This window comes from Dermochelys coriacea, chromosome 4, assembly GCF_009764565.3.
Source record: "Dermochelys coriacea isolate rDerCor1 chromosome 4, rDerCor1.pri.v4, whole genome shotgun sequence".
NCBI lineage: Eukaryota > Metazoa > Chordata > Testudines > Dermochelyidae > Dermochelys > Dermochelys coriacea.
Window position 1 is genome coordinate 2710784 of NC_050071.1, and position 25130 is coordinate 2735913.

A 25130-nucleotide genomic window follows, 5' to 3' on the forward strand; every position below is an offset into this window, starting at 1 on the left:
ACAATGGTCTGACTCGGTAAGCAAATGAACCATGATTCTTCCACCTCCTCCCCCCCAAAAAAAACAATGGAGGGAAACATCAAGCAGCGGGTTAGGAAAGGGAGCAGGGATGGGAGGAGGAAAAGCTTCCCTTCCCTTCCCACTGAAGAGGAAACAAAGCCCAGCAGGAACCTTTTCAAGACAGTGTGAAGGAAGCCGTGACTTTGTGCTGCTTCTTACTCTGACCTTTATTCTGTTCTCAGCACTTTACAGCAGAGAGCTCCAGTCCCTCACACAGCCAGCTTGGCAGCCACTCTCGTTACCAGCCTCCCTTGCCTCCTTTCTTCTTCTTCTGCTGCTGCTTCTTCTTGGTTGCTGCAGCGCCAGCAGGTTTCTGGTGCCGGGGGGGTATCATGTTACTCGTGGCTGCGGAAGACGTGGCTGTGGTACTGCCAGGCCGTGGGGAGGTAGGCGGGCTGCTTGCTGTCTTACTGGCATCCCTGCAGGGAGACAAGGAACACCGCCGGGTTAGGAGCGCCTCCCAGAGCCGGGGGACTTAGAACATCGCTGCCAGAGAGAGGAACATTTTCCCTTTCCTTGCCCAAAATAGAAATCAAAGGGAAACTGATTTAGGCTCCAAAACAGATAAACAAGCAATTGGCCTTATGCCATGGGACTTCCCTTTAAAGCTGTGGAATTACAGCCCAACAAAAAACGGTTACTTACCCTTTTTGTAACTCTTGTTCTTCAAAATGGGTTGCTCATATCTATCCCAGTTAGGTGTGTGCGTGCGCTGCGTGCACGGCTGTCGGAAACTTTTCCCTAGCAGCTACCCGTCAGGTCGGTTGTGGAGCCCCCTGGAGCGGTGCTCTATATAAAACCCTGCCGGCCCGACTCCCCGCTCAGTTCCTTCTTGCCGGCTACTCCGACAGAGGGGAAGGTGAGGGGGAATGGAATAGATATGAAAAAAACATCTCAAAGAACAACAGTTACAAAGGTGAGTAATTCACAAAGGTGAGTTTTTTCTTCTTCGAGTGCTTGCTCATATTAATTCCAGTTAGGTGACTCCCAACCCTTACCTAGGAGGAGGGGTCGGAGTCAAGATATTGACGACTGAAGTACCGCTCTGCCGAAGGCCGCATCGTCCCTAGATTGGTGGACGATGGCATAGTGCGTGAAAGTATGCACTGAAGACCACATCACAGCCCTGCACATTTTCTGGAGAGGTACTTGGGCTAGAAAGGCAGTCAACGAGGCCTGCGCACTCGTGGAGCGAGCAGTGATGGAATCTTTGCTAAGTCATAACAAGTGCAGATACAAGCTGTGATCCAGGAAGAGATCCGCTGGGAAGAGACTGGCAAATCCTTCATCCACTCTGCTATAGCCACAAACAACTGGATTGTCTTTCGGAATGGCTTTGTGCAATCGATATAGAAAGCGAGCGCACTCCTAACATCCAGCGAGTGCAGCGGTTGTTCTTAAGGGCTGTTGTGAGGTTTTGGATAGAAGACTGGCAGGAAAATGTCCTGGCTGATATGGAAGCGGGACACCACCTTGGGAAAGAAAGCTGGATGGGGTCTAAGTTGTACCTTGTCCTTATGAAAAATAGTATACAGGGGCTCAGAGGTGAGGGCCCGTAGTTCAGACACATGTCATGCTGAGGTGATAGCCATCAGAAAAGCTACTTTCCAAGAGAGGTAGAGGAGCGAATAAGAAGCTAAAGGCTCAAAGGGAGGGCCCATGAGGTGGGAGAGGACTTTGTTAAGGTCCCTGGCTGGGATGGGGGGCTTCATCGGGGGATGTATCTTCTCCAGTCCTTTAAGGAAATGACCCATGATGGGGTGAGCGAACACCGAACACCCAGAATCACCGGGGTGAAAAGCTGAGATGGCCGCGAGGTGGACCTTGAGAGAACTAAACACCAGACGCTGGTGTTTTAGGCACAGAAGATATTCCAGGATACAAGGGATGGGAGCGTGGAGTGGGAGCCCTGCCTTTGGGAGTACCAGCTGGAGAACCTCTTCCATTTCGCCCTGTACGTGGTCCTAGTAGACAGCTTGCGGCTTTCCAGAAGTACCTGCTTCACCGGCTCCGAACAGGCAAGCTCTGCCTGATTCAGCCATGGATTCTCCAGGCCATGAGCTGGAGAGACTGAAGGTCTGGGTGAAGGAGGCAACTGTGGTCCTGTGTAATGAGGTCGGGAGTGAGAAGGTAGCCATATCAGTGACAGAACCGACAAATCCACGAGGGTGAGATACCAGCAATGGCGAGGCCAAGCTGGGGCCACCAAAATGACGTCCGCCTTGTCCCTGTGGATCTTGAGAAGCACTTTGTGGATGAGCGGGAATGACGGAGATGCGTATAGCAGCTGACCTGACCATGGAGTCATGAACGCATCTGTGACTGAGCGTGGACTGCGGCTCCTGAAGGAGCAAAAGGTTGGGCACTTCCTGTTGGCCCATGTGACAACCTGGTCAATTTGGGGAAACCCCCAACTGCGGAAGATGGAGTGGATGATGTCTGGGCGAATCGACCACTCGTGTGAGAGGAAACGTCTGCTCAGGCTGTCCACCAGCATATTCTGAACGCCCGGCCGGTATGAGGCCTGGAGAAGGATGGAGTGAGCTAGACAAAATCCCCACAGTAGGAGGGCTTCCTGACAAAAAGGAAACGAGCGGGCTCCACCTTGCCTGTTTATATAGAACATGGCCGTGGTGTTGTCCGTCAGTACCGCTATGCGGTGGCCCTGCAAGTCAGTCAGAAAAGCTTGGCAGGCGAGACAGATCACCCTGAGCTCTTCGATGTTGATATGTAGAGCTAGTTCCTCTACTTGTCATAAGCCCTGAGCTGTCAGGATTCCCAGATGTGCTCCCCAGCCCAACACGGATGCATTTGTGACTAAAGTCAAGGTGGGTTGGGGTGGGTGAAAAGGAACCCCGGCGACTACCATGCGGGGATTCAGCCATCACCAGAGGGAATCGAGGGTGTGCTGCGGGATGGTCAGCACCATATCAAGACTGTTGCGGCCTGGGTGGTACACAGAAGTGAGCCACGCTTGCAAAGGTCCAAGTCGTAACCTGGCGTGTTGAACCACATAAGTGCAGGATGCCATATGGCCTAACAGCTGGAGACACTGCCTCACCGTGGTGGTAGGGAAGCTGCAAAGGTTGCCGATTATCTGCGAGAGGGCCAGATGACGAGCCTCTGGCAGGAACGCTCTCGCTTGAGAGACACCCAGAACGGCCCCGATTAACTCTATCCTCTGAGCTGGAGTGAGCACTGATTTGTTGACGCTGAGAATGATACCTAAATGTTTGAACGTGTCCCTGACTATCTGCACCTGCGATTCTACCTGCTGGTGGGAGTGGCCCCAGAGGATCCAGTCGTCCGTGTAAGGGTAGACATGCACGTGATGGCAGCAGCAAAAAGCTGCTACAACTGCCATGCACTTGGTGAACACATTAGGCACTGTGTAAAGCTCGAATGGGAGGACCATGAACTGGTAATGCACCTTGTTCACTATGAACCATCTATCAGCCGGTGTGATAGATATGTGGAAATAAGTGTCCTTCATATAGAGGGTGGTGTACCAGTCTCCCAGGTATAGGGAAGGAATGATTGTGCTTAGGGAGACCACGCAGAACGTCAAGCTGACTATGAACTTGTTGAGTTCCCACAGGTCCAGAATGTGCCTGAGGCCCCGCTTCACTTTAGAGAATGAGGAAATATCCGGAGTAGAAACCTTTACCTTTAAGCTCCTGAGGGACTTTCTCCACCACTCCTAGAGCAAGGACAGCCTGGACCTCCTGGACGAGAAGTTGCTCATGAGATGGGTCCCTGAAGAGGAGACGGGCAAGGGGGATGGGAGGGTGGGGAGGAACAGAATTGGATAGAATATCCCGCCTCTACCGTGTGGAGCACCCATGGTCCGACATAATAAGGGACCATGCATGGTAAAAGCAGGATAGACGGTTCAGGAAAGGAGGGAAGGTAACCAGGTTGTGGACTGGTAATCCGTCCTTGTTCGCACCTTTAAAAGGGGCGCTTAGGGCCCGAACGGGGTTTGTATTGTCCCTGGCCCTGCCCAGGAGGACAATGCGACAGCTTGCGTCGATTGTATCTACTTCTCCTATGAGAGAAGTCCTGTCTGGGCCTAGGGGGAAAAGACCACTGCTGGGTGGTCTGCGGTTTAAAGGGCTTCCTTTGGGTCAGCAGAATGTGCATGCCGAGGGACTTTATTGTGTTCCGGGAGTCCTTTGGGCTATGCAGTCTGGAATTTGTTTGCTCAGCAAATAGGCCCTGGCCATCAAAGGGAAGGTCCTGTATGGTCTGCTGGACCTCCGGGGGAAGGCCAGAGGGCTGGAGCCAGGCATTGCGCCTCATCGCAATCCCAGGCGCCAGAGTCTGAGGCATCAAAGGAGCCTTGGAGGGAAGTCCGGGCAACAGCTTTACCCTTCTCGGCGATGACCCCCAACTCCACTCTCAGTTCAGAGGGAAGGCACTCTTTAAACTTTAAGATTGAGGACCATGAGATATAGTTGTATCTACTCAGGACCGCAAGTTGATTTGTGATCCTGAGAGAGAGACCCCTTGTGGAATAAATTTTCCTTCCAAACAAATCAAGCCGTTTAGCCTCCCTTGATTTGGGGGCGGGAGCCTGCTGACTTTGCCTCTCTTTTTCATTCACCGCCTCCACCATGAGAGAGCATGGGGGAGGGTGGGTGAAGAGACACTCATATCCCTTAGTGGGAACAAAGTATTTACGTTCACCTTCATTGGCCACAGGGGGAATGGAGGCAGGCGTTTGCCAAATGGTTTTGGCATTGGATTGAATAGTTTTTATAATGGATAAGGCCACCCTAGAGGGCCCCCTGGTGCCAGGATGTCCACCATAGGGTCCTCCTGTTCGACCACTTCCTCCACCTGGAAGTTCATATTCAGGGCTACTCGTTGGAGGAGTTCCTGCAGGGCCCTGTAATCCCTGGGTGGCAGCCCAGACATTGAGGTGCCTGCCACCACCTCATCAGGGGACGATGAGGAGGAAGCCACCCGTAGGACCGGTTCCGTGGTGGCCTCTTGGTCCTTAGGGACCAGGTCCTCACGAGCACCAGGCGTAGCTTCAACAGGTGAACGTGGAGCTGGGTCTGGGTTTTGTGGAGGGTCCTGGGGTGGGTGGCTGAGGGTTACCTCTGGGAGGTGAGATCCCGAATGGGGAAGTTGTGGGATATCAGGAGGGGCACCCTGGGCCTAATGGCATGCCCAAGGGGTCCAAAAGTGCCACTGAGGCTGCCGTTGGGGCGCTGAAGTGTCCTGCCTTAGGCTCCCTGGCCCTAACCTGGGCACCTCTGATGCCCCCAATGCCCTGCCTGAGTGGAGGAAGGGTGACCTTGAGTGGGACGGCCAAGGGGGAATGGTGCAAGGTAACACCGAAGAAACATCCTCCTCCGACAGGCGGGATACATGCCGTGAAGCGTAGTGGGGCCTTGATGTCAACTGGTGCCACGGTGAAGGGCAGTACCACTGTGAGGAGCAGTGCCGGAATGTGGAGCGGTGGCACGACATAGAGCCACGTAGAGGTGTGGAGCAATGCCGCGATTGAGGACAGTGATGAAGCGGGGAGTGGTGCCTCAAGTGGAGAGCGGTGCTGGTCCACTGAGCGACACCTGGAAAGTGAACAGCATGCAGGCTGAGGCTAGCGCTCAGAACGGTGCCACGAGGTCACAGAATGGGACCTGGACCTCGAGCGGGACCACGACTTGTCCGCCGATGACCACCATGAGTGGGAGTGGCGCCGAGGGTCACGGCTGCCAGACCAGTGCTGGGACTCAGAGTGGCGCTGGGACTTGGAGCGGCACAGAGATCCAGGTCAGGGGCAGATGGGCCAAACTCGGCAGGCTTGCCTCTAGATGGTGCCGTACCTTGAGGGAGTGGAGCTTATCCCTCATAGTAGGAGACTTAGGTGCCGTCATCTCAATGAGCCCCCTAGCAGCTTCAAAGGTGTCCAGGGTGGAAGGCATCATAACTTCCCCCACATGCTGCCACGGTGAGTCCAGGAGAGCAGGGCTTCCTGCGGAGACAGGGGCCCGCGAGGACTGTGCGCAGCACAAGGGTCTGTCAGTCACAAGACCTTCCCCTGCACCGTCCCCTTCTGCAGGTGCAGGAGCCGTAGCGAGCTGCTGGGGTGCTTCCCCTTGGCCTGTTTCTTACGAGCATGTGGTGAAGGAGAACGGTGCCGGGGAGAGCGCTTCTGGGACCTGGGGGACTGGCAGCTCCCGGGTTGGCATGCAGAGTCCTTCCACAGCACTGCAGATGGCACTGCAGGAGGATCGCTCCGCACCGAGGTGCTCCGGGCCGCGTCCTGCTGCGGACAGAGGGCTGACTCCATCAGAAGTTGTTTTAGGTGAATGTCCCTCTCTTTCCTGGTGCAAGGCTTGAAAGCCTTGCAGATCTTGCACTTGTCCAACTGATGGCCTTCTCCCAAACACCAGAGGCAGGAGTCATGGGGGTCGCCCATGGGCATAGGTTTAGCACAGGAACTACAGGGTTTGAAACCTTGAGATGGCATGCCCTGAGGTCCTGCGGGACATGTGTTGGAGGGGGAGACCCCCCCCCAGCTGCTAAGTAGTGAGACTACAATTAACAACCAACTAAGAACTATTAACTAACAATAGGTAACTATATACAGAGATTAGCAGAAGAGCTAGGGATTAGTGGGACACTTGCAAGCAAGAGACCACTGTTCCAACAACCGTCACTGGCGGTAAGAAGGAACTGAAGAGGGGTTGGGCCAGCAGGGTCGTATATAGAGCGCCATACCGGCACCACCCCAGGGGGCTCCACAGCCGGCCCGAGAGGTAGCTGCTAAGGAAAAGTTTCCGACAGCCATGCATGCAGTGCGCGCACACACCTAACTGGAATTGATATGAGCAAGCACTCGAAAAAGAATTGAAGTGACCACACTGTCTAGGTTATGATTAAATTATTCAGACACAAAGTAGAAAGCTCACGCTCAGGGAATGCAGACAAGCAAACCCGACAGAAGCCAGGCTCTTGCTCCTCTTGCCTGCACTGTTACGGGGAGGTTTGTTTGCACCAGGGCTCCCACTGCCACAACTCAGCCCCCTCCCTGCTTGACCCTGCAAGCGGCAGCACTGAGCTCCTCTCCAGTGCACAATTCTTACTGAGTTCAATGCAAACAGAACCTCACTTTAGCCCAGAATCATACTTAGGAGCTCTGAAGGGTCTGTAGGAGCTGAGCTCACTTATCGTAAAACTAAACAGAAGGGGGTGCAGAGTCTCCTTTCTAGTTCATCATGAATGTAACATGGTACACCTGAAAAGTGGGAAGGGAAGAAGACAGGAGCCAAAAAACTTTTAGGAAGTGTGATTTGCCTCCTAGCTCTAGCTCACAAAAACCGCAACCAGCACACGCTTTGGTTCCAAATCAATTTTATGTCAGAAGAATGGCACAAGCTTGCAGAAGACAAATTCTGGGATGAAGGAACCTTTTCACCCAAACCTCAAAAAAAAGGAGTATTTGTGGCACCTTGGAGACTTTCGAAAGCTTATGCTCAAATAAATTTGTTAGTCTCTAAGGTGCCACAAGTACTCCTTTTCTTTTTGCGAATACAGACTAACACGGCTGCTACTCTGAAACCCAAACCTCAGGTAGCATAAATCACCTGTTTGTTCACTAATGACAAAGCACCAGGTCCCTTGTTCTGTCTGGGCTGTGGTCGTGAAAGGGTGCAAGGGAATCAGGTGAAAGTCAAGGGGCATTCACCTCCATTAGACACTTTTGAAAAACCCAACATCTCTCTCCTCTGGAGCATCAACCGGATGATACATACTTTTGGGTATTCCATCCCTGCAGGCCCCAGGTGCAGGGAAGGCTGGGTTCTGGTGGGGAAAAGCAGCAACACTGAGCCAGGTCTGCAAGGACATTGATGAGCTCCCAGCCGGGAGGGAGGTCACCCTGCTGCTGAATGGCTCTTGCCTAGGGACAGCTCCCACACTCCTGGACAGTGAGTGAGTGAGCAGGGCTGTAACAGTGGGGGGAGGGATAGCTCAGTGGTTTGAGCATTGGCCTGCTAAACCCAGGGTTGTGAGGTCAATCCTTGATGGGGCCATTTAGGGTTCTGGGGCAAATATTGGGGGTTGGTCCTGTTTGAGCAGGGGGTTGGACTAAATGACCTCCTGAGGTCCCTTCCAACTCTGATATTCTATTCATCTATTCTATGAATCTATGAACAGTGGGGCTGCAGGAGACTCCCTGCACTGCCTGGGGCTGGAGACAGCAAGGTGGCCTGCCCCACAGCCACCAGCTCATCTTCCTGCTCTCAATCTTAGCCAGTCTCTGCTCTGCCCTACCAGGAATTCTGCTCTCAGTCTCTGCTCTGCCTTGCCAGGAACTCAGCCTTCCTCGCATCTTGCCCCTGCCGGGATCAGGGGTCACTACAAAGTTATTGTCTGACACCCCCCACCTTAATTTTCTGCGACTGTGAACATTTAAATAAGAAGAAGAAAAAAAAAAGGTGAAACCCTTCAGTTCACACTGAGAAAATTAAAACTGATACATTTCAAAATGTTTAACAGTAAGAATTGATGTAGATTACAACAACAAAAACATAACCATTGAATTCTGCTAAGCCACCACCCTGTCGACAAATTCTGAGCCTGTGATTTGCAGGTGGCGACAGCTGCGTAACTGCTACACTTAGCTGTGAGTCCCAACTCACAAGTCTGCAACCAGAGCCATGGCCACCTTTTTCACAAGTGACTCCAGATATCATTCGGGTTAAGAGGAACTACAACTCCCATTTGCTTCTACTGCTATTAGTAGCTTAATAGTTTCAATCCTTTCTAAAGAATCAGCTGCACTAAGACGTGATTTAGCCATAAATTGCCCTTTTAACACTAGGCTCATATTATACACACACAAGTGTGATGAGAGAGACAGAATTCATTCCACCGCAGGGGCGCCACAAAGGAAAGGCTACTGGAAAAGTTGAAGCAGCTCTACCATTAAGCTAAGTCCAAGGCAGGGTTCAAAAAAGAACTAGGTAAGTTCATGGAGGATAGGTCCATCAATGGCTATTATTCAGGATGGGCAGGGATGGTGTCCCTAACCTCTGTTTGCCAGAAGCTGGGAATGGGCAACAGGGGATGGATCACTTGATGATTAGCTGTTCTCGTCATTCCGTCTAGGACATCTGACATTGGCCACTGTCAAAAGACAGGATACTGGGTTGGATGACCCAGTCTGGCCGTTCTAATATTCTTATGTAATTCTTTCTACCTACGTTTTCCCACACTTGCAATTGGATAAGGATGTTTCACTTCCTGTCCTGAAGTGCTGCCTAATTCAGTCGTAAACTGTTGAAGAACTACTGTTTTTAATGACCGATGAAGCTCTGACAGTGTATACTCTGTACATTATGGTCCAGCCCCATATGCCTGGCGCACGCCAGACTCATGCCACACACTGACGACATGTGCAGTTTAAGACAACTACAGATACAGTCCCAGCTCTGGGGAGCTGGCAATCTACAGAGCAAACAAATCAGGCTCAATGCATTGGGAGAAACAGAGGATAAGCCTCACTGGCCTCAGCGGGATCTGGGGGCCATGTTTGTGAAGCAGTTAAGGAGTGTTTGTTGCTTGAGGCACTGTGTAATTACAAAGCACTCTTCTGTGCAACCCCTACTCACAGCTCAGATGTGCCAGCTGTCGTTGCTCCCTGGGTTCCCTTTCCAATCTGATCCTTCTTTTTGCCCTTCTTCCTTCCACGATAATAGGAGCGCTCTCGCATTGGCAGCCACCGCTCAGGGTCCGGGGTCACCTTGGGATCGTAGTTCTTGGGCAGTTTTCCTGCACAGCAGTCAGCAGGAGAAAAACATGGAGATCACGAGACATGGAGAAGAAAACCCCACACACATCGATATGAAGCTCAAGTAATTTTTCTATCTTCCTTCCATCTGGGATGTTGCGCTAAAAGAACTGCTCAGGAAATTATTCCAGGGTAGTTCTCTGGCCTGTGTTATATAGGGGGTCAGGCTGTCCCTTCTGGCCTTAGAATCTGTGACTCTACAAAGGTTAAGCCCGCAAGGTGTGCAGGGTCAAATGAAGCTCCTCTTACTGGTACAGCTGCGCCTGCTAAGTCTGACAGGCTGCTTTCCCCTCTAAAGAGGACATGGGAAATACTCTCAGGAAACAAAGGCTTGGAAATCAGAGGGGTTCTGGTTTGTTTAGGACCCAATTCTGTATTATGCAAACTGCCTTCAACTCCCACTGAAGCCAATGGGAATAGAGGGGTGCTCAGGCCTGGCCACTTCACATTTTATGTTGAACCCAGCAGCTGAGGAGTGAAGAGGTTGAAGACAGAGGACTAGGCAGGTAACATGCAGGAAGCACAGTGACCTGGTGTGAGGGAGGGCATGTAGCAGCCACCTGTCATTCTTTAAAAGAGGTGGTTTAAACTCTATAGGTGGGATTTCCAAACCCTCCCCACCCCCGCCAAGGCATTGAGGCACTCAGCATCTATGGGACTTGGGCACCTAACTCCTGTAGGCGTTCCCCCCACCCTCAAAAAACAGCCTAGGATTTTCACAATCTTCTGCTTTTCTGGATAGGAGTTTAGAGAACGTTACCAGGGACGGGGGCAGTGCACAGATGACAAGGTGTGGTCGAGGCTCCAAACTGATCGCTAGCAGGAAAGCAAAGGCGTATTGCAAACACACACAACTCACCCTTCTTTTTCCTCTTCTTTTTCTTTACATCCCCTTGCCTAAAAGGGCGAGGAGAAGAAACAAGATCACAGTGCTGCCATGGGTTCCCTGGAAAGCATCGACAAGCACAGAGCCAGGGATGGGAAAAGAAGAATGTCTCTTTTTTCAAAGAAGTGAGGGGGCAAGGAGGAAAGGACACCAGTCTCAGAGAAACAGTTCTAATCCCCTGGGGCAGTGGATCTCCAGTTACTTCCCCCACAGATCAGTCTGTAAGAGACCCTGACTCCTGCTCCCAGAATACCCCCATTTCCCCGGTTCAATGTTTCATTCTGCAGCCCTCCAGCAAACGCACCACAAGCTAATGCACAAGAACCCCAGTGTGAGGGAATGTTCCCCAGACCATGCTTGGCCTCACTCTAGTGGTGTGCGCAGCTCTGGCTTCACAAGGGCCTTGCTGCCCACCTCTGCATCGCTCACAGGGACACGTCCTTGCATCGCTGATCGGGACGACTGCTGTCCCTCTCTGGACCTCCCGGAGTTACCTACAGACACTCTAAGGGACAGCCTGCTTTTCGACTAGTCAGACCATTTGCAGGGTGGCTGCAGGAATGGCCTGAAGCTCTGAGGTGATCCACACAGCAGGTGCTTTCTAACCCAAAGCCCACTGAAGAAAATGACGGGCGAGAGATGCTTTTTACCCTTGTTCTTTCTGTTGGTTCTCTCCTGTGAGCTTTCCGCCTTTCTTCCGAACATACGTAGCTCCGGGGGAATTTTCAAGCACATCCACGTCTACTTTCAAAGACATCGTATCCGACGAGGGCAAGTGTTTGCTAAGGCTGTCGAGCGGCGGAGCTCAGGAATGGAAACAGGAATGCATTCAACAAAGAGAGCCAGGAGGGAGGCACCAGCAGCAACTCAAACCCCATCTCTGTCCCAGGGGATTAACCAGCAGCTCCAATCCATAGACACAAAGTGAATTAGTGGAGAGGACAAAAGTCAGGGACCCAGGAGACCTGGGTTTTGTTCCTGGCTTTGCCACTGGCCTGTTGGGTGACCTTGGACAAATCACTTCCTTCTAGGTCCCTGTTTCCCCATCTGTACAATGGGAGTCATGACCCTGAAGTCCTTTGTAATGTGCTTTGAAAGCTGCTGATGGCGAGTGCAGTAAGAATTGGTTATTATAATAAGAGTTACACCAAACGATTTGGTGGGAAAGTACAATGTGTTACCACTATAGGACAAAAACACCACAGAAAAAAGTTGGATCATACTGATTTGTTCGCTCATCATTAACTGACTGAAGTTCTCATTGCTTTTGGGGGGCCATGGAGTGATTCAAAAGCCCTAAGGGAATTAGACACCCAAATCCTACCAGAAGTAAATAGCAGCTAAGCACCCAACTCACTTAGGTGCTTTTGAAAAGTCCGCCCTTAATGTGGAGTTGCACTATGACTTTCCCGCTCCTCCCCAGGGTCAGAAGTTCCCTGATGTCTCTGATGGAAGGGTCCTGAAGCAGCTCAAAAATTCCAAACACTCATGACATCATTAGGAAAACATTCTGGGAACCAAAGGGACAGCTAAACCCCTATCCCACCGTAAGCCCAGTCACCACCACAAAGGATACACCTTCGCCTTCTCGGGGTCTACGAGGGAGTATGCGGAGATGAGTTGGGCCAGAGTATGAATATCTCTTGGATTTTGCCTTCAAGAGAAGAAAGGAACATTCTGAAGTTCACTGAACACTCTACAAACATCAGCCATGCCCCAAGTTTACACTACAGCTAACCACTTGGCCCAGCGCTGGCTAGCCCCGGGCAGGTGCTTTCAGTGTGTGCAATAGCAGGTGCCAATAGAGGCCCTGAGATTCAAAGTACAATACGCAGGGTGTTCACTACCTAACACTGCCAGCCAAGCACTTTGACTAGCCTCTCCCCAGAGACCATGCAGCCACCAACAACCCAAGAAATCTAGGGCCTGTTTTCGTTTTTCTTACCCATTTTCTTATTCTACATTTTTTTAATTGGTGTTTGTTTGTTTTTCCTTTAAGGTCGCTCCTATGAAAATCTTCTATCCCTATAAAAAAACCACTCTGCCTCTGCTTCTCTCCACAATTAGCTCAGACTGCACATACAAGCTGATTTGTTTTTTCACACAATAGGAGAGAGAGCTGCAGATCAGTCCTCAGAATATGCCAGCATCAAGAAGGCTCTGGGGTTCATATGAATTTCAGATACATAAGAACATAAGAATGACCATACTGGGTCAGACCAAAGGTCCATCCAGCCCAGTATCCTGTCTACCAACAGTGGCCAAAGTCAGGTGCTCCAGACAGAGTGAACCTAACAGGTAATGATCTAGTGATCTCTCTCCTGCCATCCATCTCCACCTTCTGACAAACAGAGGCTAGGGACACCATTCCTTACCCATCCTGGCTAATAGCCATGAATGGACTTAGCCTCCATGAATTTATCCAGTTCTCTTTTAAACCCTGTTATACTCCTAGCCTTCACAACCTCCTCAGGCAAGGAGTTGTACAGGTTGACTGTGCGCTGAATGAAGAAGAATTTCCTTTTATTTGTTTTAAACCTGCTACCCATTAATTTCATTTGGTGGCCCCTAGTTCTTATATTATGGGAACAAGTAAATAACGTTTCCTTATTCACTTTCTCCACACCACTCATGATTTTATAGACCTCTATCATATCCCCCCATTAGTCTCCTCTTTTCCAAGCTGAAAAGTCCTAGCCTCTTTAATCTCTCCTCATATGGGACCCATTCCAAACCCCTAATCATTTTAGTTGCCCTTTTCTGAACCTTTTCTAATGCCAGTATATCTTTTTTGAGATGAGGGAACCACATCTGTACGCAGTATTCAAGATGTGGGCGTACCATGGATTTATATAAGGGCAATAAGATATTCTCCGTCTTATTCTCTATCCCTTTTTTAATGATTCCTAACATCCCGTTTGCTTTTTGACTGCTGCTGCACACCGCGTGGACATCTTCAGAGAACTATCCAAGATGTCTCCATGATCTTTCTCTTGATTAGTTGTAACTAAATTAGCCCCCATCATATTGTATGTATAGTTGGGATTATTTTTTCCAATGTACATTACTTTACATTTATCCACATTAAATTTCATTTGCCATTTTGTTGCCCAATCACTTAGTTTTGAGAGAGCTTTTTGAAGTTCTTCACAGTCTGCTTTGGTCTTAACTATCTTGAGCAGTTTAGTATCATCTGCAAACTTTGCCATCTCACTGTTTACCCCTTTCTCCAGATCATTTATGAATAAATTGAACAGGATTGGTCCTAGAACTGACCCTTGGGGAACACCACTAGTTACCCCTCTCCATTCTGAAAATTTACCATTTATTCCTACCCTTTGTTCCCTGTCTTTTAACCAGTTCTCAGTCCATGAAAGGATCTTCCCTTTTATCCCATGACAACTTAATTTACATAAAAGCCTTTGGTGAGGGACCTTGTCAAAGGCTTTCTGGAAATCTAAGTACACTATGTCCACTGGATCCCCCTTGTCCACATGTTTGTTGACCCCCTCAAAGAACTCTAATAGGTTAGTAAGACATGATCTCCCTTTGGAGAAACCATGTTGACTTTTGCACAACAATTTATGTTCTTCTAGGTGTCTGACAATTGTATTCTTTTCTATTGTTTCAACTAATTTTCCCTGTACTGATGTTAGACGTACCGGCCTGTAATTGCCAGGATCACCTCTAGAGCCCTTCTTAAATATTGGCGTTACATTAGCTATCTTCCAGTCACTGGGTACTGTAGCTGATTTAAAGGACAGGTTACAAACCATAGTTAAGAGTTCCACAATTTCACATTTGAGTTCTTTCAGAACTCTTGGGTGAATGTCATCTGGTGCCGGTGACTTGTTACTGTTAGTTAATTCCAAAACCTCCTCTAGTGATGCTTCAATCTGTGACAATTTTCTCAGATTCGTCATCTACAAATAGATGGCTCAGGTTTGGAATCTCCCCAACATCTTCAGCCGTGAAGACTGAAGCAAAGAATTAATTTAGTTTCTCTGCAATGACTTTATTGTTTTTAAGTGCTCTTTTTGTATCTCGAGCGTCCGGGGCCCCACTGGTTGTTTAGCAGACTTCCTGCTTCTGATGTACTTAAAGAACCTTTTGTTATTACCTTTTGAGTTTTTGGCTAGCTGTTCTTCAAACTCCTTTTTCACTTTTCTTATTACATTTTTACATTTAATTTGGCAATGTTTACGCTCCTTTCTATTTACCTCACTAGGATTTGACTTCCACTTTTTAAAAGATGCTTTTTTATCTCTCACTGCTTCTTTTACATGGTTTTTAAGCCATGGTGGCTCTTTTTTAGTTCTTTTACTGTGTTTTATAATTTGGGGAATACATTTAAGTTGAGCCTCTATTATGGTGTCTTTGAAAAGCATCCATGCAACTTGCAGGGAGTTCATTCTAATCACGGTACCATTTAATTTCTGTTTAACTAACCTCCTCATTTTTGCATAGTTCCCCTTTCTGAAATTAAATGCCACAGTGTTGGGCTGTTGAGGTGTTCTTCCCACCACAGGAATGTTAAATGTTATTATATTATAGTCACTATTTCCACGTGGTCCTGTTATAGTTACCTCTTGGACCAGATCCTACGCTCCACTCAGGACTAGATCAAGAGTTGCCTCTCCCCTTGTGGGTTCCTGTACCAGCTGCTCCAAGAAGCAGTCATTTAAAGTATCAAGAAATTTTGCCATTTCTGAGGTGGCATGTACCCAGTCAATATGGGGATAATTGAAATCCCCCACTATTATTGAGTTCTTTATTTTGATAGCCTCTGTAATCTCCCTTAGCATTTCATCGTCACTATCACTGTTGTGGTCAGATGGTCGATAATAGATCCCTACTGTTATATTCTTATTAGAGCATGGAATTACTATCCACAGAGATTCTGTGGAACATATGGATTCATTTAAGATTTTTTATTTCATTTGATTCTACATTTTCTTTCACATATAGTGCCACTCTCTCCCCCGCCGGCACGACCTGTTCTGTCCTTCCGATATATTTTGTACCCCGGAATGATTGTGTCCCATTGATTGTCCCCACTCCACACCAGGTTTCTGTGATGCCTATTATATCAATATCCTCCTTTAACACGAGGCACTCTAGTTCACCCATCTTATTATTTAGACTTACAGCATTTGTGTACAAGCACTTTATAAACTTGTCACTGTTTATTTGTCTGCCCTTTTCTGATGTGTCAGATTCTTTATGTGAATGTTTCTCGTCTGATCTGGCCCATACTTTATCCTCTTCCATGCTCTCCTCCTGACTAAAACCTAGAGAATCCCCATCAATAGACTCTCCTCTAAGAGAAGTCTCTGTCCGATCCACGTCCGCCTCTGCAGCAATCGGCTTTCCCCATCTCTTAGTTTAAAAACTGCTCTGCAACCTTTTTAATGTTAAGTGCCAGCAGTCTGGATCTGGATACAGACTGGGGAACTCCTCCCACAGTGAGTGGGTGCTGGCTGGGGACAGAAGACATGGCATCCACATGGAAGACACAGCTTCTATCAGGATGTAACGAAAAGGAACCCATAACAGATCGCAGGGCTACGCCTGCTGGAGCAGTTACTTCATCCAAGGGGTTGGGCAGGGAGCACAGCTTTGGCCAGAAGCCCCTTTACAATGTCTAAAAGGAGGAACTACTGCCTCAGACGTCACCAAAATGCTAGCAGACATTATCTGGCTTCAGAACCCCTGAGCAGTCCTCACAGGGACCAGGCACTGCTCATATTTCAGTGCACAAGACAGCAGGGCCACGGCTCAGGTCCAGAAGGAAAACAAGATACCCCTCTCCCCTCCCTGAACTCACTTCCACAGCTCTTCCAGGTCGCTGATCGCTTCCTTCTTCCTTCCATACTTCAGCTTGAAGTTGGCTGCTTCCCTTATCAGCAACAAATGAACTGGAGACTTTGGCTGCAAGTCACAAGATTCTTCAAATGAAGACATGTTTGACAGCACTTAGCAATTCAGTGATGTGGCTGCTTTGCTTCCTGACGTTACTAGAGACTGGCTCAGACCAACGTATGCTCCCCACCCAAGCGATCTGGAAGGAGAACTGAGCTGCAGGAATTTCTTCCCCGTTCCTTGAGGAAAAGTCTTGGCAGTCTGTGGCATTAAACCACTACCCATGTTAGATGGGGCTGGGAAAGGAGAAGTGGTTTGCTAACCAGCAGCTACCTGTATGAGCCCGAGGCAGAAACAGGCTGTCAGCTCATTTATACAGTATACAAATGGCTGTTACTGAATATTCATGCCTGCGTTACCTCCTGCAACCAATGCTATGAGCCTAGCATTGGCTGGCTGGTGTAGAAGGGGATGGGGCCACAGCTCAGCCTTTGGGTTGCGTATTTCCCAGAAGTTTAAGGGGCAGGATTGCTCCTGGCCCCTGTGCACAGCCCTCACGCACTTTCCCCACCCCTTCACACCCAGATGGTGCTAGCACAACCTAGCCCCTTGTTCGGAGACCCCTCATATGTAAGAGTAATCTCCAGTTCCTCTGCCTGGTTCTTAACAAACACAGCTACTAACCCTGCCAGCAGCCCCAGAGCAACAGAATTGGGAGGAGGGGGTGAAAATGGGAAGAGGACAGGCATTTTAGCCAGCGTCTGACAATCACGGAAAACTAATAGTCTCCTGCTGCTGGTGTTTATTTGCAACCTGCAGTCAGCCTTGTTTAGGACATCAGCCATTTCCCCAGTGACCAGCCAAGGTATCAGATCATCAGGTAGGGAACAAGTGCAGGCAGACGCATTTTGAAAAGCGAAGCATCCTTGCTGATAGAAAACCAGGGAAGAGAGAAACAAAGGAAATAGCCAATCCCAAGGCAGCTTTGTGAGAACACTTCCCATGGGGGGCACACACTTTTTCCGGCAATTCACTGTTTGCTGAAATAATTGCTACATCCAGCCCCAAAATAACCAGGTTCTAGGAACTAATTACTGAGCCCCCAAAGGAACTATCACTCCGCTCATCATACAGACTCCAACTGGCTCCTTTCAGTGGCCTGACGTTCCGATTAACTTGAGTACAGCCAGCAGGCGGCCGGGCTGGAATCAGTGTCCCCCTCTGAAGCTCTTCTGCTCAAGCTTTTCCTTCTCCTCAAGTGCCTGCACAAAGCCAACTGACTGCTGCTGCTCCAGTGTCAACATGGAAAATTGGACAATACTGCGATGTGCCCTCTCCTAGCCTCCAGAATCTATAACCTGACAGACACTGGAAGAGTGGAAAAGAGCTGCCATTTTTCCCACACTGCAGACTTGCCATTGGTCTGAATGACAAACCTGGTGCAAGCAACATGTCAGAGAGAGAGAGGGAGACAGAATAGAATGTTCCCTGGCCCCCCAACATCTCATCAGACGTAGTTAGCCGTTGGCAAGGAGACCGCTCCTCTCCAGTCGACAGACAGGTAGGAGCTGGGAGCTGGACAGGAAACAGCTGGTCTCCAGCAAGTTAGCAAGGGACAAAAAGTAGCTTCAACTCTCAAATGTATTGTCTGCCCTGATCTACTTGCCTGGTATTCCTGGTACCACTGGATAGCTTGCGTGAAGACCTCAATAGCACTGTCAATGTCTTCTTCATGACTGTACATCGTCACTAATGCAGACACCTGCAAACCCCAATAACAGTCAGCGTGCAGCCAAGGGATGGGCGTTACTTGTAAGTGATCATTTTAAGGTACTTTTCATGTAAACATGTTATTAAAAGAATCGCTGAAGAAAAAGGGAATGGAACGAACTACTCCAATGGAATTTGGAAGCAGCAGCCGCCCCCTGGGATTATCCTCCCCAGTACAGCTAAGGCATTACTGCAATGGTCGAAACAGCTCAGGAGAACTGTTTTTAAAAGTTTTCCAATCAATGGATAAGGGATGAGAGAATTACTTAATTGGGAAAGCCAAGGCTCCCACACTCTTCTCTCAGCACCACAATGGTCGGCAGGACACTTGCTGCTGCTGGAGCCCTGGGGGGAGGTGGAAGGTCTTACAATACTGGCTCCTCCTTGCTTCCCACTGCTCACTGCCACATAAAGCAGCTTAAAAATGTGTTTGATATTTTCCCAACATTGCTTACTAGGCAAGCAATTCCTGTAGCTGCCCCAGGGTTGTTAAGGGAGTGCTGTAGGAAGGGGGGCAGGTCCGTGCAACTATGAACGAGGGGGAAGTTGTCCACTCTAAAAACAAGTTTGGGGACCCTGATGCAAGTTATTATCCTTTGTCTGGCTGGCTTTCACCACAATAAGTGAGCTACCTAAAGGGTTACCATCTACTCTGAGGCATAATGCTGTGTATCAAAAATCTCAGCAACCAAGCCCCACTGTGCAAGCAGACCAGCAGACTGAGATCAACGCTGGGCACCCAGATCTGAATCTCAGCCCAGGAGTAGCTCAGGAGACAGGAAAAGAGCATGAAAAGGATGATAGTATTCTGGGATGGTGCCTGTTAACTGCCACTCACCATGCCTGGCTTATGCTTCAGCTCTTCTATACTCCTCAAGATGATGCATGCTTTGGTGACACTGCCTTAGAGAAAGAAGGGAGAATAACGCAATTTAAACTACACAGCAATTCCCTGCTTTCCCTGCTCCTGTTCTCCATCCTGGATCCCCCTGCCCTCAGAGCCTCCCTGGGGAAGTCAGCATACACCAACCAGCCACTACACTCCTCTGCCTGCAGGCCCAGCTGCAAAGAGGTTTTCTCTACTATTATTGTTAAGACAACACAATCGCTGGCCATTCATGGGGAAGAAACGTCAGTCCCAACAGTGCTCTTCTCATCCTCAGACTAAACAGCCTTTGCAGCAACCCCAGCACCTACTGGGCTCCCCACCTAAGTGTCCAGCATGCCCAAGGCTGCTACCACATGCAAAGGGCTCATCCCCACCTCCAATGCTAGAAGCAGTGGGTCCAGAGCAATGCTTTACTTCCCTATGAGAGGGCATGGAGCATCAGCAGCTGGGTGTATTCTTTACGATTTCAGAACAAACCTAAAACAGTCAGCTCTGGCCTGCCTGCTCTGGCTGATGCCAGTGCAAGTTTTATCACTAACTTCAATGAGAGCAAAGCTGGGCCAACACCAAGTGCTTTGACCCCCTTCCCCATTCTCCCCACCCCGCGCAGTGCAGGGCCAGATCCTGCCCCCTTATTTCTCCTGAATAGTCCCACCCATTGCAGGCACAATGGAACACGGCCCATGCCAAGTACTGGATGCTGGGTAGTGCATATTTGAGGTAGCTCGAGGGGAACTTTAAAACTTGAGTGACATTCAGTCAGCAACAGCCAGCCATTTCAACATGCAGATCCCCAGGCTTTCCTGTATGCACTTCTGCAGCCACTCAGGAAAGGGTCAATCCCGCACCAACCACATTAATACGAATTCCCCTTCCCCCACCCCCGCTGATTCTCAGCGCCCAGCTGTCCTGCTCCCTCTCCCGGGTCAGGCTGAGGCACACGCATCAGCCAATTGTCAATGTGGTGAATGCCAGCCATCAGCACAGTGCCCAGGGCTGCCCTCCACTTGTTTCACAGGCCATGCCCCCTGGGGCACACAACCCCCCACATTGCATGGACAACGCCAGGTTCAGGCAGGAGCACTGATCTCCATAGGGCACCCCTCTCGGCAAGAGGTGCCGTGCTATGGGATTGCAGGCATCCTTCTGAGGAGGAAGGGCAGCAAGAGACAAGGAACGGGAGAAAGTTGTCTCATTTCTCACCCCCGATCCATGGTGAAAAGAGAAGAGGCCCGCCCGCCAGGCTTAATTCCCCTCCCAATCCCCCAAAAAGGTGCCATCCCCTAATTACAGGTTTCAGAGTAGCAGCCGTGTTAGTCTGTATCCGTAAAAAAGAAAAGAGGACTTGTGGCACCTTCGAAACTAACCAATTTATTAGAGCATAAGTTTTCGTGAGGTACAGCTCACTTCATCAGATGCATACGAGCTGTAGCTCACGAAAGCTTATGCTCTAATAAATTGGTTAGTCTCTAAGGTGCCAAAAGTCCTCCTTTTCTTTTTATCCCCTAATTACAATCCCTTCCCTTGGTAACTCCTCTCAGAGACACCAGAGGGGCAAGTGCAGCCCTGTCCAAGAACTGATCAAGAGAAAAATGGTTCTGGCCAAATGCAGAGTACATTTTGCTTTAATGCTGTTCACTATGAGGAGTGGAGATGTTGTCCCAGCCCTCGTGCAGGGCTGTGAAAGGCAGTGTTTGAGAAGGTATTTCTAACCCCACCCTGGATGGAGCTGCCTTGCTGGGGCTCACAGCAGCAAGAGGCCACTCTCAGTCCTGGCTCTTCGGACACTAAGGCAAGCAACAAAGAACTGTGGGGTTTTAAACTTAGCATTAAACAAGCATTTGTCAGCACAAAAGGGCACTGGTACCTTGAGCGATTTTCAGCTGTGCCATCGTCAGCTTTATCTGCGCCGAGTCGGCGGGGCTCTGCTCCGCAAAGTCCTGAGAGCGAGAGGCGCAAAGAGCATGTTCATGAACACAGCGCATCAGCCGTGGCCTGGGCCCATTTTAAAACCAACTTCAGAAAGAAAAGCTCGACAGTGCCGTTTGAATAGACCAGGAGGGAGCCAGTTCTAGTGGAACCACGCCACCCAGAGTCCTGAATTGCTTCCATGGACTGTCACTCCTCCCACAGCGCTGTCCCATTCCACCACAAGTAAGTCCCAGGGTCCATGCCCTCACCACACACAGTAGTTGCTTCCTCTAGGCAAGCAGCTGGCAAGTGCAGCGTGCCAAGTGACACTTGACACCAGGACAAAGGCCTTGTTTATATGAGGAAGTTGTACCTGTTTAAGTAAATCAGTTTAAAGTGCCATGCGAACATGACTTCAGTTTAAAACCAGCTTATTTCAGTTTAGCAGAAGTCGATTAGGAACACGGCACTCTGAAACCCAAGTGTCCACAGAGTCTTTAGCACCGGTTTAAACCCCAATTTTAAGTAAACCAGTGCAACCTGTGCATGTAGACGAGGCCAGAGAAGGGCTGGAGAAGGAATGTGGGCACCACCCTTTGGGATGAGAGGCCAGAAGTGAAGTCCTGCCTTCTAGAGGAGCACAACCCCAGGTTCCAGTACCCACCATGTTCCTATGGGAAGGAAAAGCAGCCCTGGCACCACCGCCATAGTGAAGGGGGTCATTTCAAAGTGGGGCTCTCCCATTATAGACAGAACACACCCTTCATGATCAGAGAATGGGCGTCACTGCACCCTCACTACTGAGCCCTGCGTAAGCCACATCCATTACACAACGCAATGACCGCTGCGGGTGGTAGAGCTAACATCCATTTCTGCAGTGCCCAGTCTTTCAGGACTATTAATTGCCCCTCGTACCAACTCCATTTGTCAGGTTCCAGTGCAGGGAACAGCCCTCCAATCTCCTGGCCAGCAGGAGGAGATCAGTCACCCACCTGTAGGAGCTCTATTGCCTCCGCATGCTGCTTCTCTCGACAGAGCTGGGCAGCCTGGATTAGCACAGGCAGCAGGTGCTCGGGGTTCTGGGACTGTAAACTTGCTGACAGCTTGCGGCACTGATCTGCCTAAGGGACACAAGGGAACGTTTTCCTCAGTATTAGTGGATAGTTAGTGCAACTGTGCAAACCCCACAGAGAGAACAGGGTGAAGGGGCCAGTGGGGCCAGACACTGCCTACCATCAGCTGATTCCAAGATACACCACACCACCCACTGCGGAACAGATTATACTGCAAGACTATCAAGAGGCTCCAGCTGGGAATGGGACATGGTGGCAGTAGAGGCTGTGGAAACAGGTAAAGTCACTGGCCCAAGGAGATTCCGACCCACGACTGCCACATGGCAGGGCCTTTGGGTGATAACTACAGCCATCACTCTGCAGTCCTCTACATCTCTCCTACGCAACGCTCAGTGGGCAGGCAGCTGGTTACTACACTGGCCAGAGCCACCTCATTGCCCCCTTGTGCTCCTCCTGCCAGTTTGTTACATCTGCCTAGACACTTAGGCTGCAAGCAGTGTGGGGGCAGAGACAGTCTGTTATGTGCATCCAGTGCCCAGTTCAATCAGCATCAGAGCCTGTAGGTGCTACTGCAATAATAAATACATTATCTGGGAAGAGACTCTCCAAGTGAGGTGCTGTGCAAGCCACCATCATATGAATTCTTCCCAAAAGTTCTCCCTTGTTTTTCCTCCAGAATGACAGTGTGGAAGACGGAAGAGCTAGACACACACACGGGGGTGGAGTCTGATTTTACAGGAAATGGAAGGGGAACCATGTGAAAATGCCCAGCACACCTCTTCTACCAGATGCTGTAATAGACAAAGGATAAATCTCAGTTTCTGCGTACATGCAGCTCCAGGTATTTATTTCTTGCTAGAGTGCCTCAGAATCTCCCTCACTACAGGACCACACTGAAAGCTGCCATCAGCAGCCAGTGTGCAAGCCCATGAAGTGCCTGCACAGGTAGGTCTCTGTGGTCTAGAAACTAGACAGTATTTTTTGTTAGTTATTTAGACTTCTATAAAGCTCACCCATCCAAAGCACTGTGTTTCATGGACCCGACATTAGTACCAAATCCATTATTCCTGTGTTTTCATTTTGGCAATGGATATTATTGGTCCTTGTTAACAAGAACAGCGGTATGCACATTTCCTCATAAACAGCAATGCACAATTTTTTCTCAACCTGTAGATACCCAGTCAATACCATTTTAATAAACAATACATTTACCAGGACAGTCACGTGACATTTCCCTGATAGGTATTAAACATTATGGGCCAGACTTTTTTTTTTTTTTTTTTTAAAAATACTCATCTCCAATATAGGCGCCTAAATGAATTGGCCAGAGCATCAAAAGGCCTCATCAAAAAGATTATTCTCAATAGGAGCTGCTGGGTGCTGAGCACTTCTGAAAAACCTAGCATCTCTGGATAACGTCCTGACTATTTTGAGGGAGAAAGAACAGTCTATGGAAAGCTAACTAGCTCAATTCCTCAGATATTAGGAATGGCAATATACAAAAACCTGTACGAGAACGCTTCAACTTCCCTGGACACACAATAACAGATGTAAAGGTAGCCGTCCTGCAGCAAAAAAACTTCAGGACCAGACCTCAAAGAGAAACTGCTGAGCTTCAATTCATTTGCAAATTTGACACAATCAGCTCAGGATGAAACAAGGACTGAGACTGGCTAGCCAACTACAAAAGCCATTTCTCCTCCCTTGGTGTTCACACCTCAACTGCTAGAAGAGGGCCTCATCCTCCCTGACTGAACTAACCTCGTTATCCCTAGCCTGATTCTTACTTGCATATTTATACCTGCTTCTGGAAATTTCCACTACATACATCCGATGAAGTGGTTATTCACCCATGAAAGCGTATGCTCCAATACGTCTATAAGTCTATAAGGTGCCACAGAACTCTTTGCTGCTTCTGCAGATCCAGACTAACACGGCTACCCCTCTGATACTTAACTAGCTCAACTGGACTACATTTCTGCTTAAACTCCTGTGACTGGTTGTAAATCTGTACCGAGCAGACACAGGACAGTTCTCTACCTGATTGGTGTACATAGCCAATAAAGCTTTGTTGAATTCGATGGCCTGGAGCTGTTTCTTGGAGAGTTTGTGCTCCACGCCTTCTGCATTGGTCAATTTCACCTTTTTCTTTGAGTCAAAGACATTTTGGTCCTGTAAGAAACAAAACCGAGATCAAGCCAAGTTCCACTATCTTAATTAAATGGTGATCTCTATCTGGCCCTCCCCACACCACATGCAGAATGTGCCATGAACACCCACAGGCATGTGTTTCTGCCTTGTTTGCCAGCACTGGGCAGCGTAAAAAGCACGAGAGAGGAGCCGACGAGGCACGGTGAGGGAGGGGAATAAGATAAGAGAGCATAGCATGGTTAAATATCTATATAGCCTCCATTATGGTGCTACCTGAGCACCTGACAACCTTTGTCATCTTTATCCTCAATACCCCTGTGAGGTAGGGCCATGTTGTTATCCCCATTGTATAGATAGGAACTGAGGCACACAGATTTGCCTTAGGTCACAAAAAGAGTTTGTGGTAGAGCAGGGACAGAACCTGGGTCTCCTAAGTCAGCACCCTTCCCTCTGGGCCACATATTCTGATTCTCCCCTCGCTATTTTCCACCATAAAAACATATTAAAAGTATGTAACTAGCCAAATCCTGACTTATATTTGCTTCCTAGAACAAAGCCTGGCTAGACCTCCTGTGAAAGAAACAAGACCTTGATAACTGCTGACACACATCAATCAATGTTTATGCTTGTTTGTTCTCTTGCAAGACCGGCTTTGAAGTTCTCACTGGTTTCTTATTACAAGAAGAGTTCACTCACTTGACAATAAAAAACACAAATTAA

The 25130-nt window shown here is 49.1% G+C and overlaps 1 protein-coding gene across 1 annotated transcript in view; it reads right to left on the reverse strand.

The window, feature by feature from the left end:
* Nucleotides 1-202: 202 nt before the first annotated feature.
* Nucleotides 203-25130, reverse strand: part of SRP72 (signal recognition particle 72) — a 46409-nt gene continuing 21481 nt past the window's right edge. Inside the window, exons 9-19 of the mRNA XM_038399239.2 lie at nucleotides 24300-24431; nucleotides 22179-22307; nucleotides 21143-21215; nucleotides 19225-19289; nucleotides 18283-18378; nucleotides 16582-16685; nucleotides 12331-12408; nucleotides 11405-11542; nucleotides 10728-10765; nucleotides 9690-9849; nucleotides 203-479 (exon numbers count right to left, since the gene is read on the reverse strand). Coding sequence (XP_038255167.1) covers nucleotides 299-479; nucleotides 9690-9849; nucleotides 10728-10765; nucleotides 11405-11542; nucleotides 12331-12408; nucleotides 16582-16685; nucleotides 18283-18378; nucleotides 19225-19289; nucleotides 21143-21215; nucleotides 22179-22307; nucleotides 24300-24431 — 1194 coding nt within the window. The 3' untranslated portion in view covers nucleotides 203-298. The remainder of the gene's footprint in view (nucleotides 480-9689; nucleotides 9850-10727; nucleotides 10766-11404; nucleotides 11543-12330; nucleotides 12409-16581; nucleotides 16686-18282; nucleotides 18379-19224; nucleotides 19290-21142; nucleotides 21216-22178; nucleotides 22308-24299; nucleotides 24432-25130) is intronic.